Source organism: Dermacentor silvarum, chromosome 11 (genome assembly GCF_013339745.2).
Source record: "Dermacentor silvarum isolate Dsil-2018 chromosome 11, BIME_Dsil_1.4, whole genome shotgun sequence".
Classification (NCBI taxonomy): Eukaryota; Metazoa; Arthropoda; class Arachnida; order Ixodida; family Ixodidae; genus Dermacentor; species Dermacentor silvarum.
In genome coordinates this window covers 74,927,384-74,955,018 of record NC_051164.1, presented here as the reverse complement: position 1 = coordinate 74,955,018, position 27,635 = coordinate 74,927,384, and the positions used below count along the sequence as shown (strand labels likewise).

The 27,635-nt window shown below is 45.8% G+C and overlaps 1 protein-coding gene across 1 annotated transcript; it reads right to left on the bottom strand.

Moving 5' to 3' along the window:
* Positions 1-3,857: 3,857 nt before the first annotated feature.
* On the bottom strand, positions 3,858-27,248 carry LOC119433524 (protein patched homolog 1-like). Its single transcript, XM_037700766.1, is given in 15 exon segments — positions 3,858-5,162; positions 6,422-6,647; positions 7,347-7,643; positions 8,609-9,418; positions 9,420-9,589; positions 10,069-10,381; positions 11,231-11,340; positions 12,777-12,853; positions 14,199-14,452; positions 15,318-15,746; positions 18,733-18,880; positions 19,676-19,890; positions 21,440-21,563; positions 22,552-23,102; positions 26,753-27,248. Coding segments are annotated over 15 exon segments (3,897 nt in total). The 5' UTR covers positions 26,858-27,248; the 3' UTR covers positions 3,858-5,094.
* Between the last annotated feature and the right edge of the window lie 387 nt (positions 27,249-27,635).

Here is a 27,635-nt window from a genome sequence, read left to right as displayed (position 1 = left end):
TTGAAGCAACGGCTTGTCATGTTTCTGACTCAGGTAACGTTCCTCGGTGAGGTATATATCCATTGCTTTTTACTAGCTGCCTAATAGCTTGCAGGTGTGCTCAATTGCGGTAGGTTTGTTCTTGCCGCGCACAATGCTTAGAACGTGGATGTCTGTACTTTGCAACAGCTTGTAGCGAAAACGTAGTATCGCGCTAGTCACTTGCTTACTCTGTGGACCGTCACGAAACGTTCGACTACTAATATTCGTGTGCTGTCAGTGTACGTAGTCCGTCGCCCATGCATGTTTCGGGCCGCATTGAATCATGAGTAGGCTCGTTTACTTACTTCTGATACGTAGGCGATAAAGTGGGCGTAAGTTAAAGTGTGAGTTGGGGCACATGCGTGTAGATAACGTGCCACAAACATACTATGCCAGGAAGCGGTGCTACTCTGTTTTGTGTAACGAACGGTACTCACTCTTGCCGACGTTCCGGGGTCGAAGTCCTTTCTTTGGAGCTTAGCGGTACAACGCTGGCGGATGAGTGAACTTCTTTATCCTCGAGGAAAGCCACGCATCGCGAAGGGCCGACAACACAGGCAGTCCTTCTGTAGCAGCGACCCATGAACTTGACCACACAGATTCATTTCGTTCCTTAATATGCCAGTCACTATTTTTGCAGCCAACTCTGGCACACGTATTCCCTCTACCGTTTTTTGCACATTTTGCAGCATGAACGGAGCACAGTGTGTAAGCAATCAACCAGACGCATTGCCGACATATCACACAGTAGCAGGGCAGAAGCGGGAATGGTTTCGCATTCGCGCGCTTTCGCTTGAGGCGGCGCGCCGCCGAAAGCGCCATCTTGTTTCTCTAGAGCAAACTACACCGCAAAAAGGATCTATATTCTGCATGGAGGAAGGAAAAAAAGGAAAAATTTTTTCCTTCCTCCATGGTACGGTGGTACGTACTACTGGTTTACGACATCGTTACTCTGCTCGTCGAGGCGTCTCAATCTGGGTTATCATCGCGCTACAGTGGATTCCTAGTCACTGACCGAGAAGCAAAAATGGCACACGCTAATGGGGCGATTATAAAAAAACTAACTTTTCCCGGTATGACATCAAAGCCTGGCCAAAAAAAGACAAAAACGAAAGACCGGTGGCGACACCGCCTTTAAGTTCCCGCCTTAACTCGCCTTGTTATCACGAATTTCGATGTGTCTGGTCGGGCCCAATTAATATTTTATCGGTGAAGATGGGCTACATTGTATTCTAAAAGAGCCAAGGACTGAACAAAGCAATTTTCAAAAACTTTTACTGAGCGACAATGCTAAAAATACGAATATTATTTCAAAATTCGTGACGTCACCTATGTATTGGAGCTAGGGTTTCGGCGCAAAATTCAAAAAAATGAAATTTCACCTTTTCTTCCTCATCTTATAATCAACGTATTACAGCAAAATTAACAAAAAAAAATTTAGTTCCGAAAAAATAGTTTATCAGTCTAAATTGACAGTGTTCCTCTTTAGTGTACCTTGAATGTGCCTCAAGCACTGACCATCTTCAAGTCCAAAATTGCAACATGTTCCCAAAAGTAACTAATTGATAAGTTAACTCATGAATGTAAGTTAACTAAAGAGTTCATCCGCAATTACAGCGGAATCTCATTGATACGATCTTTACGGGAACCGTAAAATAAAGCGTATCACCTGAAAATCATATCATCTAACGTATTAGCCAACCCAATCGTATTATCGGGAAAAGAAAAAGAAGCATATTATCCTGAAAAACGTATTATGCAGAATCGTATCAACGAGGTTCGACTGTATTGCGATTTCGGATGTCTGCTCCTGCAAATAATGTATCCCCCAAAATAACTTATCTCTACCATGGTGTTTAAGAATAGTGGTATGGTAAATACAAGTTTGCCCTATGCTGGGCTTCACTGATATATACTATATTTACTTGAAATACTGCGATGGTCGAGACTGCAGGGGCGTTTGTCTTTCCCTTGTCGTACAGCCTGATGTGTGTCAGGTGCTGTCGCGAAATACAGATATATGCGCATGTGACCATGACTGTGCAGCACTGTCAGATTAGGCTGTGTTGCACGAATTCAGTTTGGAGATTTCTGCCTACACGTGAGCTTTCAAGCCGTTCTGCCCAGTAAGCACACAAACTAGGTAGGCATTCACAGTAGTTACAGTTATCATCCTTGGACCCCCAATCTCAGCTTCTACACCCACCAGTCTAGCTTGTGATCTCGCACCCAATTACCGAAAAGGTCTACTGGTCCGAACACACTGACAGCCAGCTTGCCACGCACTGCTTCGTCAGCCGGCAGCATTCTGTGCGTTAAGTCAAAAAAATCCAACGAGACGCCGTACAGTGAACGAAATTTCAGTCATCGTTATACATTGGTACTATGTAGGACGTGGTGTTGCCTTGGGGAATAATCGAGCAGGTTCAAAAAATAATCTGTGCAAGCTGCATTTGCATGGATAAAATAGCGATCTTACTAATATTACTAATAGAGCCCTGTTTATGGAAAACAAAACTTGAAGCTTGCTGCCCCAGCTCTAAACCACAGGAGTCACAAGCAGCCTAAACAAAACCAGTCACAAGTGAAGATCGATTCGGCTACCACCTGAAGAATCCATCAGTGCAGCCGTTATTATGAATCAATGTAGATCTGTAGAAAATGTTGCAAGCGAGTTGATCCGTGAGCATAGAAACTCCACACTGCTGGTCACTGTGGCCGGGATTTGACCTTGCGACTTCGTGCTTAGCAGGCCAACACCATTGCCACTAAACAATCATGGCAGGTAGGTCCACACCATGTCGCTTTCCATGGTGCAGAGAAACAGTGCTTGAGGCTACTTAAGTTTTTGAAAGGCCAAGTAGCTTGAGCAACCTTTTCAGCACAGGGGAGGTGCACAGATTTCATATTTTGCTCGAATGTAGCAAGACATAGCAGCATTCGCTTCTTGGTGCAGTTCAGTGCAGCAGTAACATCACTGCAGAGATCACTCTAGTCTACAGAAGCTAATGAGAAGACCATCAAAAATATTCGGAAGGCCGGCTGCCATGGCAACTTGCTCTACCAAGGTTCAGTGGGACTTTGGTGATTAATTAGAGGCTTTAAAAGTTTACTGGGCACTCTAAGGAACTCACCGTTATCTACACAAGGTCCACTAACTCTGCTCAAGCATCCACTGTTTCACCAATGCACTCAAGCACCCACAAAATTGTTAATTGCTAGTCTTAAGTTTTTTCCAGGTGTACTTTAAGATGCTTCACCAGTACACGTGCACATTCTACACACTATCTGCAAAGTTTCACGCCGATACCTCGACTCTCCTGAATATGATGACTATTTGAAAATCACCCTACAAAGCGAGGTTTGAGCAGACCAAAGGATAGACACCAGGGGCTGAATACACAAATCTTTTCGTGCGTAAATGCCCTTTGCCATTGGCCGGCTGCCTTGACTAATATTATGTACAGCGTCAGGATTGGCTGGAATATGTTCTTACAAACAATTGTAGCTTAAGAGAGTTTTGTGAATACGAGCTCAGGTGCAGAGAAAGCGTGGATAGGCCTTAACTGCAGATGCTGCAACATATGTAAAGAATGGTTGGGTGTCTGCAGGAAAAAAATGACAAACTGTAAATCTTTATGCTTGGGAAGGGAAAGTCTCAGGCACATTATGGAACCCCACTGCAACACGCTCGTCCCTTGCAGAGCTGCACATCTTGTACATTCTAAGGTGAACCGATTGCTAGGCAGTGTCTGGAAGGCCCATGTCATGGAGCTGAAAAAGATTCCTGGTTTTGGACCCGATAGGCCGTAACTACAATAGCACACAACACGGCATTTCATGTTTCAGTCTTTACTCATTTCAGTATATTAAAAATAATTAGAAAACAAGTCAGTGGTCCCACATAATTTCAATGAGTAACAATGCTAGGGAGGCCGGAACAACAGGGCCCTCACTAGAGTCAGAAAATAAATAAATTCTACTAAAACGTCATATTCTAACCTACAACACCATATGTGTGGTCATTCTGTCACACTATTTTTGCGTCATACAGGACAAGCTCATAGTAGCTTTTGCCAATTTCAAGAGGATCGTAACAGGAAGTTGGGAGATGCATCCAATTCAAAGCCAGTCCACAGTGCACAGAATGGATGCATCTGAGGATATCCAGTGTTAGTACATTGACCATGAGCATTTCAAGAGTTGGAGAGAGGGAAAATAGAGGTGGGAAATTGTCCCAAGAATAACGCTTGGCATTGCAGTATATCTACTGTGGAACCAGAAAGACCCGATTTATAAGCTGAACAGCTCCCTGCTTCACTTCCAGCAGCAATGAACGCTGCCAAAGAGAAATGCCCGCGAAAGCAACAGAAAAAAAAAAAAAGGCAGGCAGGCCATCTTTGGTCGAAGGTATAAAAAAAAGCGTGTGGGCAAATCCCATGTGTTAACGCACTGGCAAACACTGTTATCCGCGTTTCCACTCACACACTTCGCAAAACCAAGGCACCAATTCAAGAGTCCAGCGGCCGATAGCTTTCACAGTCCTCGACACGCGCGAATGTTCACTGAGCAGAAATCGATGACATGGCAGTGTAAAGGTGTCGTCCACTTACTCCGGAGTACCTGTCTGACTGTCCTGGAAAGGAACACTTCTTGTTCCTGGCAAAAAAAACACGGTTCGTACCATCCGGCAGCAAGCACACTTCCTTGAGCAGATGAATGGCTCCCATCACCATCGGGCCACTTGGACAGCCTTCTCAGTCATTCACTCCAAACACACTGTATACGTTGCGGGGCTCTCAGAGGCTTTCCTTCCTATGCAAGGACGTGTCACTACTGTGGCCGTTTCTAATCAATCCAGCGTTGAGTGAAGAGCGGCGCCCCCTTGCTGAGAAGAAGGCTCTTGTACCCGTATGATGCTGTGTGGAGAGTGAGGAAGAGGGGGACGCTTCACTTGAGGTAGTTAGTCAATACGCGGGCCACCCCCACACACAGGTGCCTATGTACAGCGGTCCCTAAGGAAAATAAATACTGGCTGCCACAACCTTGAGCAGCGGAAGGACGAGTCTCCCTTCAAAACTTGCAGTCGCGAGAACAGCTGCTGTCTCGCCGCCGCCGATGCTTGTGACTTCGTTCAGAGGCTGCAAAGAAACAAGAAAAGGTCAAACAAGTGTCGATGCTAAAGAAGGCAAGGTCGACAATCCTGGTAGTTGAAATGAATCGATGATTAAATATTGATTATACAGCCATGAAACGATTCACACATTTGGGCGAGACGGACACGGCTGCATGTGGCCATTACAGACCCCTCACACACTATGAACTACCATGCATCAAGGCTGGCGTGCCGCTTTCGCGTCTGCATGTGTTCAAGGACGACAGCACGCATGCTCACTCAGACATGCACGCACGCCCAAGGCTCTCGCGAACGCGCTCACGCAGCCCAGCTCTCCTTCGTCCCGAACTCTGGGGTGCCTCGATGTCCTTCTCTCCAAGCAGCGGGTGAGGAGGATTTCAAGGCACTCTACCAAATTTGGGCACTTTGCACCCTCCACCAGAGGCACGGCACATTGCACTTTGTATGCAGCTAATTATCATAATTTTTTATTATATCTTGATTATATTCTTGGTTACTGACTATTGCTATGTGTTCTCGGCATGAAGAGGTATCATTTTACGAATTCTCATTTTAATACAACTACAAGTGACCCAGCTAAACCTTTTTTTTTTTTTTTCTGGGAGTGGTTACAAGATATCTAGGATATGCCAAACCCACGTGAAGCGAGCTAAGAAGACCTTGACTTCAGCAAGAGAACAGTGATGTACTAATGAGTGTAATGATTTTTCACAACCCAAACTGCACACAAGCTATGAAAGATGGTGTTGTGAAAGGTTTCAGACACTATTACGACCGTCTGGGTCTCTTCAGAATGTGTTCAAGTTTGAATACACGGAGGTTTTCCCAAATGAATGTGGCCATAATAGTATGGCTTGAAGCCTTGTGAATGTTAAGGTGACTGTTCTGTTAAGCAAATGCAAGATAAATAAATATATAAATAATAACCCTTTATTGTAGTCAGCATGTTCTACACTTCATGTACATCTATTGAAAAAAAGGCTTAACTGCGGGTATTCAACACAACATGCTATGACGACAAGTTGGAATTGAGCGCCCTTCACATAACAACCAGATGCTTTCGTAGTGGTGGAAAGCACCATATGTAACCACGGGAAGCCGCAATCATTTTGTAAAAAGCATATTATGTAGGAAGCATTGTAAAATGTGAACACAGTTAACCCTCTTGCCCACACCTGAAGGGGCAGCACTGAATCCACATTTTAGTGAGAACACATTTTGCACCTTGATGGTAGCAATGTTTGATGAGGTTGCTGCTCTCACCGTGAACAGGTGCGTGTAGCTCCACTTTGACCTTGGCAGTGACTTTGGTCGTGACGTTGGTGGTAGCCCCTCCTCCCGGTTGGTGCACACTGCAGTCGCTGCTCGACTGAACCACAGTCGGAGCGCCTCCACCCTCGCTCGGCGTTGATGAACGGCTGCTTGAACCACTGTTACCACTGCTGCTGCTCTGAGCTGACGATGACCGATCACCAGTGTCCACAGTGTTCTGCAGGCAAAAATGATATTGTTGATAACACTGCCTCGCAAGAGCGAATTCTCCACAGAAATTAATACACTGCCCTACTACTGCACACAGAGTTAACCTTTTCTCCATACGGAACTGTACAACAACAGAAGATGAAACTGTCCTCTCAGAAAAGCTGAAGTGCACAGTTATATAATTGTCACATTGTAATGATGGTGAAGAAACAAACATTGCCAAAGTGTGAGTTAGGAATCTAGGAATGAGTAGCAGGCTAGAGAAAGCCAGCTCAGCTTTTCTTTAAGTAATCTCCCTACCTTTTCTGACCGCTCCCACAAAATGTTGCATATTGGCGGTGTCATGATGCGACAGTCAACCTGTTTTCTTTTGATGCCTCTAAATTCAATCCGGCTTCAAATTTAATTGTATTCAAACATTCCAAGAGGCCTCATTGAATGTTAAAACACTTCCTTACACAAAAATATAGGATTCCAATGAAACTCTATGCTCTGCTAGGTTCATATAAACAGACGTCAATTGTACTCCAGCTAGCTCATTATTGCTTTAGACATCAATATTGGGTATCCAACAGTAGAAGAGGTAGAATTTTTGTATAACCTTTTAGTAGCCAGCTCAACAACTTATGCAAAGGTAGTCAAACCTAGCAGCCCCTTGAAGGCAGTTCTATGGTGGTACAGAAACAGAGGTGCCAATTCCACTCACTCTCGTAGTAGTCTCTGTGGTTCCATTGCTTGTGGTCACCGTGGTAGTCTCGACGACCACCTCTGGGTGTAGAACAATCTCATGCGAGGATGAGCAGGAGTGGTAAGAGGGTGGCTCTTCTGATATTGTGCTCAGCGAGTCGGCCCACGGGTGACGTCGCACGCCAGCACCTCCGAGTGGTGGACCAGTGACAGGACGCCCAAACGTACGCGGTGGCCTTAGCATTCGCTGCGGAGGCTCGGGAGATGCTTCTGGCGATGGTGTTGCTATGCGATCTCCACGACTTTGAGGCACCAACTGGATAGAGAAAGGGTTTTCATGAAACTCTGAACAGGTCCAGCTTTCTGCGCCACACGGCAGCTTTCGACACACCCAGCGGCAGTATTAGAGACTGAGATGTTATCATAACGAGACAATAGGCTTTCTACAATGCTTTGTAATTACTTGGGCCCTGCTTCACGCTATACCAGTGAATTTTCTCATCTCATTACCCAATCAAATTCTTGGCCAAACACAATTCCCTTCCCCTCTTATCAGTATTCACTAGTTTAACAGACTAACGGTCACCGATTACACATGTCTATTTACACTTTTACTTCCAATATAGAATAGTACTAACTTGCTTATGCTCTATACAGTACTACACTCTATGTCTTCCATAAATTCTTCTCCGAGATGGAGAGCTCTAGGTCAAGACCAACTAGAATATTCTAATTCAGTGGCAGATATTGCAATTCTGTGAAGTGCATTTATTGTATTGAAATTTCTTTCTACTGCAGAGTTATGGGGTTGCAAACCTGCTGCTTCAGTTATGTGTAAGATCTGTGAGTTTCATTGAATTTTTATTATGAAGATGCTTCTCCAATCCATTCACCCAAATTTGACTTTCGGTGCAATTAAATTCAATCGAATTAGTTAGACAGCGACCTAAGGAAATATTCTTGCATTTTCCATGTACAGTGCATTACACTGTTAAAGAGAACACTGTAATGTGTGGCTCTACTTTCCTGGCACTCTAGCAGCAACTGTGGGCTGAAGTTATGTCAATGCACCACAAAGAGGCATACAAGGGTGCCAGCACCGCACATGCTAAGCAACATGCTTATCATTTAATAAGTTACTGTTTCTCACTTGGGACGCACAACATATCAGGTAAAGTAAGAATCTTCTTTCGTTGAGCTGACTGCAGCTCCTGGCAAAAACTTTGACCACATTTGTAATGGTACACTGCAAACTGCCAACACCAAATTGCAAATGCCCACCTCGCCAGGCGGTCCCACCAGAGAAAGCAGCACCGGCAAAAACAGCAGTCCGTTGAGAAGACCCAGAACCACCAGGGCCGACAGCACGTAGAAGAAGTGCCGGACAATAAAGTCAAATTCGGACGACGCCAGCACGAGCACACCCAACAGAGTTGACACCGCACCATGCACCACGGGCGTGAACATCCATTCCAGGCTCAGCGACACTCGACGATTTCTACAGCCAATGGCTGTCAGGAACGAAATTGCAACATGAACTGTGAACTGTACACCGACGCCAACGGCCAGCACAAGGAGGACAGCAGGAATGGCGCTGAGCCGCACGCCAAGGAAGCCCATCGCACCAAAGAGTTGAAGCACGAAGCTCGCAAGGACAAGCACGAGGAAGCAGGCAGCCCAGAGGTTGAGGAGGGCCAGCGCAAGCACCAGAAACACAGCGGCCAAAGCCAGAGCCAGCGATGCCATCAGGTGAATCCGGAGCCGCAGGTGCTGCTCCCAGAAGGCAAAGGGGGCTCCGCGAGGAAAGTTGGGGAGTCCCCGCGCCTCGAAGCGTGCGCACAGTGCCCACACGCTCTCAAGGGCACGTGACACCTCGCCGCTGTTGCGCAGGCCACGGAGGTAGAAAGGCATTTGGGCGTAGGCAAGCGGCGCTGACTTGGGGACACGTAGTTCGACGTCCTGTCTCGAGTGTATCCACTGCCGTGGTTCGGGCCTGAGGTTGGCCTCCGAGGCCGAGTAGGCGAGTGCATCGTTTGATGCCCACGCCGAGAGGTAGTTGTAGAAACCCTTGGGGTTGACAAGGCCCTTCATCGTCAACGAGGCGTCCCTTGGGGATGAGCTTCTTGTCGATGGGGTTGTCTGGCCGGCCCGTTTGCACAAGGAGCTTGTAGGCAAGGACTCCTTCGTCTGAAGCATTTGGAAACCACTGCTCACGGGTGATGCAGCCTCTCTCCCAGTCACGGTCAAATGCCTTCTGCAGGCCTGCAGAAAGGCAAAGATACACAAGTTAAGCACCTTGATGCACACTTTCATAAAACTCTGTAATACCCAATCCATCATAATACTATGCCGAGTTCGACACTTCAAAATTCTGATTTAAGCACGAGAAATTACCTCAGCCTATAGTAGCGTTTTTTATATGCTGGAGTGAGTTTTCAGTTGGGAATAGTTCAGCATGCTCAACTATCTCCAACCAATTACCAATTAATTAATAACCATACTAATTAGGCTCTAACTCAAACAACATTTCATTGTTATTTTGTACAAATGTATTCTCCATGGCCAGAAACTTAAGTTAAAAGTGAACAAGTTGTTTTAATTTTCCTTGATGTGGACCTGTGCTTGGTCCATTATACAGGGATAATTTCTCCAGTATAGGTGCTTTGCTTTTTATACTGTGCTGACGGCGATCAAGCCCATCAACACCTAATTTTAGGCAACCTTGACAAACCAGAACTGACCTCGTAGCCAGTCACGGAACAGCGTGAGCCAGAAATCGGGAAGGCCTCCATCGTCATTCTTGATGATGTGCTCGATAGAAGTGAACGCCTCGTGAAACTCCAACAGGAGTCTCTGCTTGGTCGGATACTCGAAGTTTCCCCGCGTTATGGCAAAGATGTGGAAGAAGCCAAAATAGTGGCTCTGTGCTTTCAGGAACGCCTGCTCCCGGCTTCCGCCTGGCACCACCTCAGCCAAGTCCAAGCCTTCGTCTGCACGCAGGGCCCCCCAACCAGATGCCGCCAGGAGCGCCACCAGACCCAGCACAGTCAGAACCTGCAGCAGCAGATGCAATCACTTAGACAGATTCACAAACTTCTCACTTTGGGGAAATGCCGTCGGCCTTCCCAGCGTGCCAAAGACCCCTTCGTGTTTTGCCCTTCGCCAACAGAACCCCTTTGGTAGATGCAACCTTACTAAAGATATACATGGTTCCTCAGAAAATGTCAGTCCATCAATAAATACAGGAACAGCACAGGTAATAATAGCACAAAAGGCACGCATCTTTTTCTATGAAGAAACGCTCAATGGCCAAGTTCACACATGGTCGTCAGAATGACAACGCAACAGCAGCAAGGCTGAAAATGATGGCATTATGATGGCTTGAAGAGACATGTTGCAAGCTCGAGAGTAAATCCTCGGTGGGGAATGTGAGCAAATTGAGTTTTACTTGAAGTTTTATCCGTAAAATATTGCGGTAGTGCCCACCCCACTTTCAATGAAAATTGGGTTAATTTAGATATGGGCGCTTGTCTGGTCGAGGCAGTAAAAACCAAGATGGCAGCCGACGAAAAACTTCGAGGCAGGACTACGGTGGCAACGGAATCGAAGAAAGCATGTTTATTTTCAAACGGTAAATTATGGGGTACACTAGCTTGACGCTTGCGTTTCTTTCATAGTGACCCGATAGCAAATGTACCTTTTATTTTCTGCTGATATCAGTGTGTACGCTTTTGGCAAATATTGCAAGTTAAAGAAGGCGGTTTTGCATCGCATGCAACTCTGTTATAACAATTAAGGTTTGACACCATTGGACCAGAAACTGCTGGTGTACTTTTACTCTCTGAATTAATTCCTATTCATACACAAAACAGTGCATATGCTACGGGGCATGCCAATACTCACTTTCACCGGTGTCTGCTGCAAGAATGGTGCGTAGTAGTGACTGGCAAAGTAGTCCAATGACCACCAGCACTGCCTCTCGCCTTGCTTCACGTCGACCACCCGAGCAGCATCTGCATGAGATAGACCCTGTCATCACCACTACTCACTTTACAACAAACAGGTCAACACACCTTCTCCAAAAATCATTGAAATGCAGCAATTGCAACTGAAATGTGGTTTCAGTTAGCTCCAGCTACAAGCTGAATACATTATTAAATAAAAATTTTACTTAAATGATGAGGTTTAATGTCCCAAGGTAACATTAGGGCTATGAGAAATGCCGTAGTGAGGGGACTGCAGTGTCATTTCAACCACCTGGGTTTCTTCAATGTGTACCTAAATTTAAGCACATGAGCCTTTTTTTGCATTTTGCACCCATCAGAACCCAGTAAAAAAAAGCAATTGACTCCAATTGGAAAATTTTCAATTGGTACCAACTGGAAAATTTCCAATCGTAAATTAGTACATAACTGGACCAATTGAACCAACTGGAACGTGACCAATTGTACCCAATGGGTGCCAATTTGTTGGAATGGCCAATTGTACCAGTGGGCAATACCAATACACATATATGCCCCACAAAGCAAACCTAAATAGGATTGCAGCTGTCAGAAACAGGTTTGCTATAGCCTTAGTACTGCCATGCATATATAGCTATAGCTCATTCCAGTTTCCTTGAATGGGTTCATAAACTGAAAGTATGATTTCCCAGTTGATTACGTTCTAGCTAGTTTACTCCTATTGGTAGTCCAATTAGACTTAGTTGGGAATGTAAGGTGGGCCCAGCTGGTTCAAACTGGCAAGTCCAATTGGACTCAATTGGTTGCATCCCTGACTCAGCCGTAACCAACTGGAGGTAAGGATTTCCCAAGGGGCCCAGTTGATCCCAATTGGCAAGTTCAATCGGACTTAATTGGTTTCACTTTGACTCAATCGAAACCAGTTGGAACAAGGGATTTTCCACTCGGTTCCAATTGGGTCCAGTTCATTTCAATTGGCAACTCCAATTGGTTTCTCCTCTGATCCAGTCGTAACAGGTTGGAAGTAAGCATTTTCCAATTGGTTCTATTGGTCCCAGTTGATTCCTATTGGAAAAGCTAATTGGAGTTAATTTTTTTCTTTACTGGGAATACAGAAGTGGCGGCAGTGTGAATTGAACCCGCGACCCTGTGCTCATCAGCAGAACACCATAGCAACTGAGCCACTGAAGCAAATATAATATACTAATATGCAAAATGGTAAGAGCTCTCATTATTACATATGCTATGCCGTACACATGACTACTTTTTCTACTATTGACACTACCACTGCTACAACTACTTTAATGCCATTGGCATGCACAAGAAGCTCTACGGAAAACCGTTTCTTTTGCATGTAATTTGCAGTCGTTGGAGTTGGTATAAAACCTAGATTCTAAATTTCATTGAGCAAAACTAAATATGGCTGCTATTGTCATGCGAACAACATGTAAAGTGCCGTGGCGACAGGTTGAAATAAAGGTACTGACCTGTGCCCACCCAAGTTTCCAAGGGGCCGACTGCTACCACTGTCGCTGGTCTGGTAGTGGATCGAGCTTGTGAGTCCCTGCATGAACGAAAGAAAAGGAGCACTTGTTTAGCAGATGCCGCTCGTTTTGATTACCACTGAAGACAAATCACTTGTTTTACTAATTTGTTCACTGCATACACCTGCTACACATGAGATGTGCTCAGCCACTAGCAGCAAGAGTAGACAGTTTTGAATTTTTATTGTTGTGTAGAAAAACATCACAGCACCAGAAATGCTGTAACAGCTTTACCGCGTGACACAGCAGCCTCTCTGGTTACATAAAAAAAGGACCCACACACCAAGCCCTAAGAGACTATCTAGCACTCTAGTACTGCTCACTCTAGTACTCCAAGGCCAGTTAGAATCGAAAGTGCGAAGGGATGTAGACAGAAGAAGGCGAACAAGGCAGAAAGAAAACATTCAGTCAAACCTTAATATAAAGAACGTGAATATAACGAATGATTAAATATAACAATGTATATCTAAAATTTGCTTGCCAATATCAACGTATGATGAATATATGCTTATAACCAAGGTATTTTCATGTCAGATGCAACTTCGTTATAACAAGGTTAGACTATACCATATTTCTCTCCTCAATTTTTATACTATTACTAGGGTCACTACCACTGTTACCACTACAAGCACTACAAGTACAGCTAAACCACAATATCACGAAGGCAGTAAAATTGGCACTTTACTTTGTATATCAAAATTTCTTTATATCGAAATTCGAACATATGTGGCCAACGTACTTTTCTTACACGGAAAGGGCCATAAAATGTTCAGAATTATCCGACAATCGTAAAAAAAAATTTCAATCAGAAAAGAATGTCATTTCATTAAATTTGAGAGTAGACAACCAAAGGCACGGTTTCATGCCGTGTCGACCGTGCTGACAATATTTTCACATCAGCGGTACAAGGCTGAAGCCTGCAAAGCTTAAGTGCGAAGCTTTCAGGATACACTATACCATGGCAGATATTGATGTCTGCAGGGGGACAACACTATCATGAAGAGAGCAGGCAGAGCGGAGCGAATGCTTCGTCTGCCTCTTGCTTCAACATGTTTCCGAAACTCAAGATTACGTGTCCCCCAGCACTAAACCCACTGGAAGACAGCGCACATGAAGCCACAGTCACCTACGCCGGGGTAAGAGAGGAGACGTGCGCAGTTAGTTTCGAGTTACTTTGAGTTACTGATCAGCAGTTACTTTGAGTTATTAGAGAAGCACAATTCTTGACTCTCCATACTGTTTCGCATTGTCCATTATAAGCTTGCTTGTTAAGGCATACTACAATAGGTGGATTGCAAAGTAACAAAATGTATCATCCTATAGCAGAACAGGCCACACTGATATAAGAAAGCAGGATGCACGCACCCTTCAGCAGCCACTAAAACAGTGGCATGTTCGGCTGAACAGCACTGTTGCCAGCTGTGCCGGCTTCGCCTGAGGTCCACGCTGACTGCGGCCGGAAACAAGAGGAGCATGGTGGCCGTGCCAAAGGTATGCAGCACAGCAGCCTGGAGCGCAAAGGCCCGCAGTGCTGGCACTGGGATCAGCGCAGCTGCGCAGAATGCACCAGCTGTACCAGCCCATGCGACCAGCACGCTGGGTCCGACGCACTTCAGCACCTGGTAAGAGGAAATATTGGATGCTCACTTCTGTTTGTCTGAGCAGCCATTGAGTTATCTTCCCTGTGCATCACATAAGCAAACCTGGCAGAACAGTACGGACATAAAGGCCTTGAACAGAAGCCAGCAAAAAGGCAGAGCTTGTCTGGTCTATTTTCTCTTCCCTTGTGTCTGCATCTTTTTGCACTCCTTGGAACTTTCTTATACATGAGCCAACTCGCCCAACTTTCTGTAGTTCTGGGCAGATTAAATGAAACAATGCACACAACAAAAAGACAGAATTATTGCAGACAACACATCATTTATGTCATTTGCCTTTTGTTGCTTGCACTGTTTCAGAATTTTTACTTGGACCCAGCTTGGAACCTGACCTTAGCTTCTTTTCTTAATGGTTTCCGTATTCATGTCACGTCACCACATTAATCTTCTTCAGCCTTCTTAGGTTTGCAACAGGACAAAGGCCCTGAACCGAGACCTCGTATTACCACCAACCTGTGTCAGCCAAACTCATCCTATGCCCGAAAATTTCCCAATCTCACCACCCTCGTCTAATCCTTCGGCCGCCTTGATAGTGTTCTCACTTCCCTTGGCCCCTTTTCTGTTATCTGAATACACGCAGCTTCCCTGTTCTATGCAATGCATAACCAGCCCAAGCTCACTTTTTCCGCTCAATCACAACAAGAATGTCATGCACACACATTTGATTTCTAATCCAGACTCCTTCGTCTCTCTATTGCTTCCCATGTTTCTATTGTATGTGCTGACCTTAATGTGCTTTTAGGTGTCTTTGTTAAACTTCAAGTAGTACACATTCACTATCATGAGAGGAGCTTCTTTATTCGGGCAGGTGTCAGTGAAGCCTCACCTGAGCAGTGCGCTCGTGTGGTGGCCGACTCCTAGCTCCCTGCCGGTACGCCTGGTCGAGCAGAAACAGGGTGTCCAAGGCCAGACCGAGTGCCAGCGACGGCAGCACTTGAGTCGTGGCTGCATTGAATGGCAGGCCAAGAAGGGCGCAGAGGCCCAAGCCAGCCCCCACTGCGGCCACAGCCAGAAGAACTCCGAGAGTGCCTAGGATTGCACTGCCCCAGGGATTGTCACGAGCGGCAGCAGCCCACAGCGACAGGCAGCCGTAGACAACCATCAGCAGGCAGCCAAGCGCCACGCGAACCGGGCTCACTTGCGAGAAGTCCTTCATGACGTCAGCAAGCGATGTGGCTGTGAACACGTGCAGCTCGCCGATGGGACGTCGCGTCGTGTTGCGGTACTCGAACGACGCATCCTCCCGCAGGACCTCCTGGGACAGGCATGATAGTCAGATGCAAGGCAGTTGCATGGAACTTTAAGTTTGTTGCATTTTTGCTGTTACAGAGTCAATACTAGCTTGTCACAAACACTCCCAGACAAAAGAAACTAAAGCATCTGCACAGGACGCAATGTTGTATTGTATCTGTGGCATGATTACACCTACTATAACAAGCACATCAATTAGACGTTTGGCCGTGGAAGAGTACTTCTTGTATTTTATTTTGTGTTTTTCTTGTTAAGCAAAGGTCCTTCAGTCCACAAGGGAATTCCTCATTAAAAAAAAAAAGAAGAACAACTGAGAGACTTAACCAGAGCTTCAAGAACAAAGCAGGGAAAGAAACATGCATGCCCTTTGACCCTCTTATGCCATTTGACATTTCATTTTATTACATTTCTTTACACTCATCGATGTTTTGTTTTATGTACCATTTGTGATGGGCTTTTGGCATAGCTCACTACTGCTTTTTTTTTTACCTTTCTTTGACGTCAATTTCTTTTATTGCAACTACGTCAAGTATGTGCACATGAATTTAATAGTAAAATGTATGAGATGCACAAGAATAGCAGTCCTATATATATATATATATATATATATATATATATATATATATATATATATATATATTAGAACCACTGACCAGCAGTTCAAAATAATTTCTCCTGCACGTGATGTATTTTCACAATTAAAGCCCAGCCCGCCTGTGCCACACTCTTAATACAACCTTCAAAAAAAAAAAAAAAGAGAGAGAGAGAGAGAGAAATAAATTATAACCTGCACATGCAAGTTCATCTAGATCAATCAGATTTTATATAATAAACAAGCTCACAAAATTATTGGCGAGAAGCAAAGCTGGAAAATTGAATTGGTTTCTGGTTTTGTACATGGTCATCAAAAATGCTACCTGTAACTACCAACCTCTGTTGAAGCATGGTGTGGCTTCACAGCATACAGCAGCATATTGCAGTGAAGCCGCACCACAGGCAACATTCGCGCATAAACCCACACTTCTACATTGCATCTGCAAACTGCTTGAATTTTTTATGCGGGTTGTGCGCATGAAAAAAACGGTAGCTGTGGTTAGCAAGAAAATGGCCACTGTGCATTTTCACTCAGCGAGATCGTTGAAAAGTAGCAGCAAATTCAAGCTCCAAGCGAGGCAAGCATGCATTAGGCAGTGAAATAGACAAAAGGCATCCAAGTCCAGTACCTGACATGCATGCAAGGTTCCCTCGGATCCTGCCGGCATGCCAAAAGAAAACGAGAACCTTGGTTAGTCACACATATCGAAGAAGACAACAGGATTAGGATTAGCCGTTTGAACTTTGTTATGTTTCAGGCATGAAGGCAGCACAACTGGTCACAGGAGGAGCTCGTGCTTGAATGTTAAGTGCACAGGTAGTTGATTCCTCAGCATTTCCTTTGTATCCCCAAGCAACAATTTCAATGAGGAAGTCTCACGATGGCAGCAGCCAAAATGAAACTAATGACCTTGTTATGTCTGCCGAGTCTGCTACAGGTTCGCTGAAGTTCAAATAATGTCTTTCCTTATGACATAAGGCATTGCCCCCCACATGACTTGCAGTAAGACTATGATTTCCACTGTGCCTCAAGCAACGATGCCTCCAAGTGTGATCAAAGTACAAGAGAACTAAAGTAGTGTTTATCACCATCCATTCCCAACTGCCATCACCACGAAAATTTAATTGGCAAATCTAGCATCAAGTGCACGGCGAATGTTAGAAAACTTGTTTGGTGATGCTTGTTCAGTGGACATGGATTCAGTGGAAACTTGTTCAGTGGACGTCGACAGCATAGCAGGCAATAATTCTTCAGACCCCAGTATGACTGCAATTATGAAATATTGGCATGCTTCCATGTTTTCTTAGTTATTGCAGTTAGAGTTGACAGAAGAAAGAAGGCATGAGACATGAATGTACTATGAACCTTGATATAACAAACATGGATATATACTAATACAGATTATCAGAAACTACAAAGTAAATCTAAAATGTCTATCACCGATATCAACATGTACCGAAAATATGTTCACAAGGAATGGTCGGATCTAAAAAATAAATTTTCATGTCGGATCTGACCACGCAGTAACAAAGAGTGAATTGTGATCAAAGGTTTGCATCACAACAGTGCTATGAAAAACCAAAATTAAGCATAGCTTGTACTTGCGGACAGATACTAACAATGCAACATGGTGTTTTTTTACATATGTTACTCTGGGGCTGTGAGCCAATGCTGTGGAAATGTTCAGCTTTTTTACTAGGACAAATAACAGTGTGATGGAAACTCCACAATATACACATTGGCAAATAAACTCAGTGCCTGACCAGAACTCTGTAACGCTGTCCAGCAATTAACCGGTGTTAACTGAAATTTTGTGAATTATCCGTCTAGTAGTTGCCAATCAGGGGCCTGCATGTCACAAAGTGTCACGACTAAAATTGATTGCAATATTACCACTCTGTGCAACACTGCAGATTTAACAGGACACAGAAATGTTCAAGTCAATGAAGCCTCTGTTGACGTAGAACATCTGACAAAGGTTTTGGTTGGAGAAACAAGGTTTTGGTTGGCAATTTTCTTTTTTTCAACATAACATCAGGCAGCTAAAAGGAACCTTCCTCTATGCGAAGTGGGTGAACTGTTGAGCAGGTCATAAATGTTTTGTACATCACAACTAGCTCTCAAATCTGTAAAATAGGTCCTCTGCATAACTGGCCTCCCTGCGCAACACCTACACCATTTTATTCCGTCCATACTGACTTCGTTATTAGTTTTGGCTGTGAACAGAAAACTGCTCTCAACTATGTTCAGTCAAGTTCAACAGCTACAAGATCTACAAATGTCATTCCCAGCACCCTTCCCAGATTTCATACTGTCATTTATTCTAAATCATTCCCATTTCCTTAAACAACGGCAGACTTTAACTGCACGCGTGATGCTGCTCGTCCTTTCCTACCTCTGAAAATTTCCGCTGCCAGGCCTCAAGGATGGAGCGCGCTTTGTCCATTGTCCAGTCGAGGTGCGCCATCCGGTAGTGCCCTTTCCAGTAGTGGTACATGTCACGCTCTGCCATCAGCTGAACAACCGACTGCAATGCTTCCGCCCTGTGCACAAGATACACACACGGTACTGTCATGGCTCATCTGCGTGCATTGCAAAGGGGCAGGCAATTGCCACCCATTGAGCCATTATAATTCTTTTACTGCACTAAAGCGTGTTATTTTCCTGCAGGCCCTTCGTAAAATTCCTCACACAGCACAATTCCTTCCACAGCTGCTGTGGTGAAGGGCTTCACCTCATGCTAGAAGCACCAACGTTTTTCAGCATGCAGCAGACATGCACTCTCTAGTCGGTAACGTAGTGGCTCTTTAAGCTAGTTAAATTCAGCACATTCAATACGTTTTTCAAAGTAAATAAACACTTCATTACAAAATCTGTTAACATGCTAACGTATGTGTCCCAAGGATTCATGGCAATAACTTTGCAGAGACTGCATACAATAGCATTTAAAGAAAAGTTCAGACGGTAAGAAATATCTTCAAGCTTTAGAAACCACAGGTGAATTCCACTGGTTGTTTCAGAGCAGGTTCGCGAGTGCCTCTGGTTATTTCAACATTACCTTAGTCCACAATTCATTGCTCCCTCTCTGCTGTCAAGGCCCGAATTCAACAAGACATTCTGGAGTGCATCAAGCTTTGCATGCTACACTTGACGACATTCGCTGTGATCTATACAAAGCATTACGGTTTTCCCTGGCTGATTTGCATTTACCCGATTTGCCAAATTCAAGAGTAACTTGAGTGCTCATATGAGTACTTTAGCAACTTCTCTGAAATTAGGAGTGGAATCTGCCATATATTTCTTGCGACTTGGCATTTCTGTGGTAAACAATGTCTCACCGAACAATGTGCCCCGACCGGTTCTTCTGGACACCTCCAACAATGAGGTCCTCAGGCCAGTGCATATACTTTGTTGCGAAACCATAGCAGCCACCCGTCAGCTGTGCACCGATGTCAGGTGCCCGTCCTGAACGCTTGTTGGGTGCAGTTTCTGGACAGCGAGGGTCACTTGGGTCCAAGCAGGGTTTCTCTTGGTATGCTGATGTGATGCCTGCCTGTTTTTTGAAGCAAACATAACCCATACACACTCAATGTCACTAAATACAGAATGTGATAAATCCTTAGCCGCAGTCTTAACCATTTCCATAATGCAGGAAATGACAAAATTGTACCAAATTTCCCAAAAATATGGAGTGCAGGCAAGCCGCATGTCCGGTGCAAGCATTCAAGCACCCAAAAATAACGAGAAAGACTGTAATTAGAAGCAAATTGACAGATGTAATCGTCATCTGTTCACACTGAAGGTACTTTTGCTTATGACGACTATACTTTCCTACACTATCCTTTATGGCATTCATAACTGGCATGCCAGTGTGGTAAATGATGACGATCGGCGGTTGTGTTGCCTCTTGTAAGCAAACAGAATGCAGCAATGGCTGCATACATAGTCAGTCAATCTGATCACCCCTGGAAACCTTATACAGGGTGTCTCAGCACACTCATACAGGGTGTCTCAGCAACAACTGCCTCCAAGTATTGAAAACAGGAAATTCAATTTAGAATTGTAATTTTTGCTTGCTCAATTTCATAGCAGTCGTAAACATAAAAACTGTGATAGTTATAATCAGCTTATCATAAATAAGGTGAATTTCACTAAATATTGTTTAAAATTAAGTTTAGTGTAGATTTTCTGTTGGATAATTGAAGCCAGTCATAGTTCAATACATACAATTAGTAGAAATTCTGGGACTAGCCCTAGTTTCAAGGTATTCATCTCCAATGTCAGTGAGAAAATAAATTGGTGTTACACATAGTACGCATTGTCAAACATTGCTCAAAGAGACCTAAAGGGGACTACTATTATTTTAAGAGGTATTAGTAAATCACACTTGTGCAAAAGTAGTAATTAAAGCAGCCAGAAAAGGCATAAAAATGACAGATGGATGACGATAGTGCCAAGAAACTCTTGTATCAGCTTGCCGCAACACCTAGGATTTCCACAGTGTATACTTTGGTAGAAAGAAGTGCAGGGCATTGTGTTTTAAAGGAACCAAAGGGAAGAGCCCAATAAGTTTCGAGTTATGAATAATGCAAGCCACATTGACCTAGGGCATCCAACTCGACCATAAAAGAGGAGTTGTTCTAGTCTGCTTAAGTCAGCTCCCATTAAGTGTCAAAGGTCAGGTGGCACATCTGAAGACGTTGCATCCACATACACAGAATCAGAACTTACTTCCACCTCTATACCAGCCTTTGCACCAGACACCAAGTTTCTAGTCCTTTTGCAGGCACCCGAAAAGAAGTTTGCCTCTACAGCTGCCGCTGTCATGATGCAGTCATCACTGCGAGTAGCATAACTGCCACATGATCTAAGCAAATTCACATCAGGTGATGTACAATTGAGAGCATATTACAGACCACACCAAAATTTTGGTCAAGTAAAGATTGCATTTAAAGAGTGGATATGTACCATGTAGCTCTCCAGTAAGCATCTAGACTTGCTAAACACTCATGTTATCTGGCTTAGTTGAAGAGGCATGTACAGCCTCTTCAACTATGCCAGGCATATCAATTTCTACTGATCATAGGTGTACTTCCTCTTACCCTTCGCATGAAATCTTGGATAGTGTCGAATGGGAAGGAGCCACCAAAGGTCGCCACTTTCTGGATCTCAGCAACTAAACGCTGCGGGTTGAGGTCGGTCCACTGCACACCAAAGCCTAGGATTCTGGATCAGGAGGAAAAAGCCTATTTAAGAACACACTGCACAGCTTATATCTTCAGCTGAAGCCCTCATTAAAGTCAGCAATTTAGGGTACCTTATGTTTTTTGAAAATGTAAGCTCAGGTGCTTGACAATGAAAGAAAATAATGTTGAAAGCCGAGTCCTGGGGCAGTATTCTTGCATGATCACTTTCGAAGATACGAGTACTTTCATTTTTGCAAGATTTCATGTGACTAGTGCCGTACCACTGTGCCAACCATGCCGTGCACTGTGCTGGGAACGCTCTGCTAATAAGACACCAACACGTTTGGCACTATAGTGACGGCAAATCTCATGAAAGTATCTCCGATTGCACGAGAATATCACCCCTGGTAGAATACATTGCAGGACAGATCAGGCACTACCAGAGTTCCTACGGATGCATGGCTTCAGAACGGCGCAACAAGGAAGACGAAAGAAGAAAGAACACACGTCTTCCTTATTGCGCTGTTCTGAAGCCATGCATCCGTACCAACTCGCCCAATTGTCAGTACTACCAGAGTTCTGTTAAAGGCAATGAAAAGGGACAAGAATCACATTGCCAAAAGAGGAAAGAAGAAGGCTGGCCTAACTCTGCATTATATTATTGAGGATAATCACAATGCAAAAAAGATTAGCGAGGATAAATTAAAGTGCTGCAACATCAGTGCCTTTACATTTTCTGGTAGTAAGTCTCCAGGGATGTGTGTGTAAACTCTGCACTGAAGAGATGACAATGCATGTGAGCAGGAAAAGAAAATGACTTTTTTAAATATGAAAATGGCTAACTAATTTGGTTATCCATGCTCAATCCCCAGCACAGCGAGAAGTACACATTCTGAGGGCAATTCTTCGGCAGGTCGTCATCTTCACATCTTTCACAATAACTGCATTGTATGCTAGAAGTGGAAATACTTGGAACGTCAGCAGACAGCCAGCCACAAAGTGTTTTTAAAAGGAATGACAGCACTCACGGGATGTGAGCTGGAATCTCTGGTCCGAGCAGCTTGGACCCTTCCCAGAAGCAGTCGAGGGGCGTCACGATGATGCAGGGCAACAGCTTCTCAAGCATGTCGTCCACGTAACTCTCGTCGAACGTGGGGAAGCTGGGAGCATAGCACAGGTCCTTTAGCCGCCATGTCAGCTCAAACATGTCCACGGTGACTTGGGTGGCCCGGGAAAGGGCATCGAGATGTGACAGCAGCGCCTCGGGCCTCCGCAGGAGATCACTACCCGAGGGCGCTGTCTGAATCACCAACTGGCTACTCGTGCCCGCACCCTCACCCAGGGTTGACCGCACGTATGCCTGCTCACGCTCAAGGCGTCCACCACGCTGCACCCACAAGTTGTGAACGTCCGTCTCGAGGTGAGCCGACTTGAGGCCCACACAGAAGGTGGCGAGCACCAGAAGTCCGACAAAGAGCACCTTGCCCGCATTGCGGTCGACGAATCGGCCCAGCTGCACAAGCTGTCCCTGAAGTTGGCCGCGCACGAGCAGTGACCAGCGGCCACCACTGGCGCGACCCTGCGAGCACCAGATGGTTCCTCATGAGTAAACTCTTGTAACGATGGAACACACACAGCTGCATTATAATGTAAGCGTTTATCATCTACAATGAAACAGCACATGAACCAGAGGACGTGGTCATCTCAGCTTTAGTGATAACATCCACTCTTGCAAGATGCAACATTCAGCGCGGTGCCTTGCAGCAATGACAGGCATTTGTTTGTGTCGCAACATTTCTCCTGCCCACTGCGCTCAGCCACTACGTAATGTCAAGAAACAGTTGCAGGAATTGCCAATCAGCTTGCATGGAATGTGATACACTGTCAAAAGTGGTCAATAAAGGAAGAGCCCCAGGACACAAGCTCTTTGACATTTTCACATTTGTCGTTGTGATCTCCACCATGATCAAAATTTCAATGTAGAGTGTCACATCTATACAATGTCCAATAACTGCTACAGCACAACAAGGATTTCAAATATGTTATGGTAGAAACTTGTTGGGTCACTTACAAAATAGTACAAGAGAACAAATTAAGGCAAGGGCCAACTTCTGACGACAGCTTAGAGAACAACAATTATATCGTGTTTGGGTTTAATAAGTATCCGTTTGAATTTCACTTGTGTGTGGTATTTATAGAGCACTAATTCAGTTCCTTAATAAACACTATAGACACCCTGAAGAACAACCAACAGAAGCAATTTCAGCTCAAGTGATAATGCATTTCATTAATTTAGCAGGAAGGCAACCTCTGACTCTTGCTACCATGGGTTGCGCTCGGACTTTGTAAATGCCTTGGTGGTTGGTGCCCGAAACTGAAGTTTTATTTCTGTTACTTCAAACTTTCATATATACCTTGTTCTATTAGTGGCACAACATGGTGATGACCATTCCCAGAGAGCCGCTACAACTGCTATGCAAACAGTTCAAAGGGCAACTGTATATTAGTGACCAATTGTCTCTTGTTGCTGCTTTCGGACAATCGCGGAAGCCGTGTTGAACTAGAGCAGGGCACACGAGACGAAAGTTTCCGGTCGGGCATTTGTGTTCCTTACTGTTCCCAGCAAGCAACCTAAACAGGATGAAATGTACGCACTACTTCGCAGGCAAAAGGCGGCTGAAAGAAAATTAAAAAAAGTAAAAAAAAAAAGGGGGGGGGGGGGGGGGGCAAACACAACTAACTTGAAAGCTGGCACAAGGCAAGTTGACCCATAAAAATTATTGGCAAGGCTCTTGCAGCCGCGTTGATGGCAGGGCGGTCACACACTCTCGAGAGTAGGGAGGCGGAGGAGTAGGAGAAAAGCATTTATTTGAAGGAATAAATGGGGTTTGGGGTGTGAGGCCCACTAGGTTCATGAGTAGGGAGCAGTCTGCGCCAAAAGGAAAACGTTGATACGTGATACATACAAAACGAATTACAATGAAAAACATTTTTATTGTTTCTCTCGGCTCAAGTAACGAAGTCGTTTGGAACGGAATTTATGCGTTTAAGAAGGACGAGCCTGGTACTATAAACAGAAGGGTGATGAGCCATGACCCAGACGACAGCGCAGTATATAAACGCATAAGCAAGAAAAAAAAAGAAAAAAAGGGAGCGACAAGTGACCAGCCTTCGCATGGCGTGCGAACGACGCGCTTCACAGTTTGGTTCCACGTTACAGCTTCCGCGAATGCGCGTGTGAGAGCAGCACTGGCCACCAGCCGACCGGCTCCCCGGATAGTGTGTACAACCGCGCGGAGAGGGAAGCGACCACACACGCGGTGGCCGCGTCTTACGAAACCTTCTGCCAACAGCGAGAGACACCTACGCGCTAACATTCATCTCTAGCGCACACACACACAGTCGCATGCAAAAAAGAAGCGCTTTCACAGGTCGGTGCGCACCTGCCCTTCCTTACTGCACTTTTTTAGATTCGGTGATTGAAGCGCGCTAGCGGCGCTTTTCTGTCTTTGCGGACGGTGCGCAATCGAATAGCACGGTCCGGTTGACTCGAAAGCATTGCGCTCTCGATCACCCGGCTTTTCCTTTACTTTCATTTTTACGTCGGTCGTGTTATCAGCCAATCTACTCGATATATGTACGGCGCACTGCGCTACTTGAAAACGTGCTCATTACAACCCCTAAACGAGAGACGAACTGACCAGCTCTGAGGCCCGCAAAAAAAAAAAAATGAAAAAAAAAGCCGTCTTTTTTTTTTTTTTTCCAAGCTTGGAAGAGCCGAGCACGCTCAACAGAGACGTCACCGAAGACGCCGCGCGGTTCAGTTCACTTGGGGCAGTACCGAAGAGGCGGCTATAGCTTCCCGCCGCGAGGTAGGAGGGGGGTGGCTTCTTCGTAGAAGAGGGGGTGCGGGGACCACCCGCACCGAGGAATCCATCTTGGGGCCCCTCGTGCGCCATCCCCCATAAATAAAATTGGGGACGCCTGACCCCCACAGGGTGGTGTTGGAGGGGGGGTGGGGGGCTTCCCAAAGGAGGAGCGGCCGCTCGCTGTCAGCTCGCGAGATGTGTTCATCCGCCAGCTGCGTGCGCTGCTCGATTTGTTGCGGCCGCATCGTGGAAGCCAGTGCCGACCGTTTCAGTCGAATTGTCGACCCCGGTAAACAATAACGCGGCCCTGTTGCCGTCTCGACGAAGTTAAAGCACACGCATTCGACATTCGGTCTCATAAAATGTACTGACGGCGGCGTGTGTGTGCACGTTGTAGCGAACTGTCGGGCTAGCGCGAAAGTTATAGCGACGGGGAAAAAAAAAAAAAAAAATCTGCTTCCGTCCATCCACGCATTTGCTCCCGGAGGTCGACGAGGAGGCTAGGAGAGACTTAGCAGAGAGAGAGAGAAATAAAGACATCAAGCGACGTGACAGCACAGCATTAAAAAGAAAAAAGGAACGAGGTCAGAGAAACCTGCCCCCCACGAAGCGAGCGACGAAATATATGCCGCAGTCCGTTCAGTGCGGAAGCGGACGTGTGCGTATTACTACTCCTCTACTACTTACTACGCGAACTCTGCAGCGCGTACTAATAAGCGGCTACAAGTTACGGTTTCAATACGATCAGAGCTGCATTCGGCTTGAAACATACGACTCGCTGAAATTTGCAAGTTGTATGTTGCTAGCCGCGGTCTTTCGCAGCGACGTTCAGAACACACATCAACTCTTGACCATTAAAAATAGAGCAATCTTTGCATCAAGGCCGGCGCGACTTGATGAGCACCCGACGAAACACCGGAATCGCCATTACAAACGCCGTCAAACCGCAACACAAACCACAACAAATTCCGGGGCTTTACGAGCCAAAACCACGATCCCATTATGAGACACGCCGTAGTGTGTGCGGCTCCGGATAAATTTTGGCCATCATGAGGTTCCTTTTAACGTGCACCCAATGCACGGCACACGAGTTTCTGCATTCCGCTCAAAACACGGATCCGACAAGCACGCATAGCGTCGAAGTGATTTCCCTTCGAAGGATGGGACTGCACGGAACAAGCGCTGAGCGGACCTCCGTGCAATTGAGACGTCAAAGTCGTAACGGTGCGTATGACCGCTCGCGAGGAAGCCAGCTTCGCAGCATAAAACGTGCTCGCCACTTTCAGCTATATTTACGGGCTTGTACGGAAAATCGACAGCATGCAGTTGGGCCGTTCTTTTCAGTGGCATGGCAGCTTACCTTTTCGATCTGCCGAACCGCCGTGCGAGCATCCGTCCAACTGGTGCGCGTCAGAAGACCAAGATCGTGTCTCCTGCAATACGACGACGATGACCTGGGGCTCATCTCGCCCAGCTCAATAATGTCCGACGTGCCTCGTCGGTATTCGACATTGTTGCGCGGTGGCGACGGCGCCAGGTTTTCTCAAGTTTTGCATCGAACGCACAAACTGCGTGACGAGCTCGCGGCTTCCGAACGCAAAATACCGATCCGCGAGGAGGGCGCACACACACAACACGGGGGGCCAAACACCACACTTGCCAACCACGCCGCACACGGTTGGTCAATACTGTTCTCCGACCGCGCCGTGTGACGACCACGTATCCGGAAAGATGTACTGCGCGTAGGACTGTTAAAAACACAAGGGCGGCCGAGAAGCCGCCAGCTCCTCGACCCCGAGAATTTCAACCGACAGCCATCTCCATTACAAAACCACACACGCTCACGCGAGTGCCGAGCGGCGCCGCTGTTGTCCAGAGGAGCGCCACCATAGGCACCACGTGATGCCATTAGAGCCACGCGATTGGTCCTCCGGTCTCCTAGCGACGCTCAGGAGGAGAGGGAGATCTTTTTGTGCCTGCTTCCTTGTTGCGCTCGCGCGGGCGAGCGCTTGTATTTTTTGTGCTGTCATTTTTCCCGCGCGCGCGGGACCACACAGCGCGATGAAGTTTTCATAATCGCACGCTCGAAGATGCGGATTAGGAGAGGGGGTCCGCTTTTATGGATCGGCTCTTTCGCAAAAGAAAGATGTTTCTCGGACGTGTCAGAAGACGGCGACGGCGAATATACGCAACAGGCGAGGGTGCACGCGTGCGAATCGCCCGTGGGCACCTCTCTTTTCTTG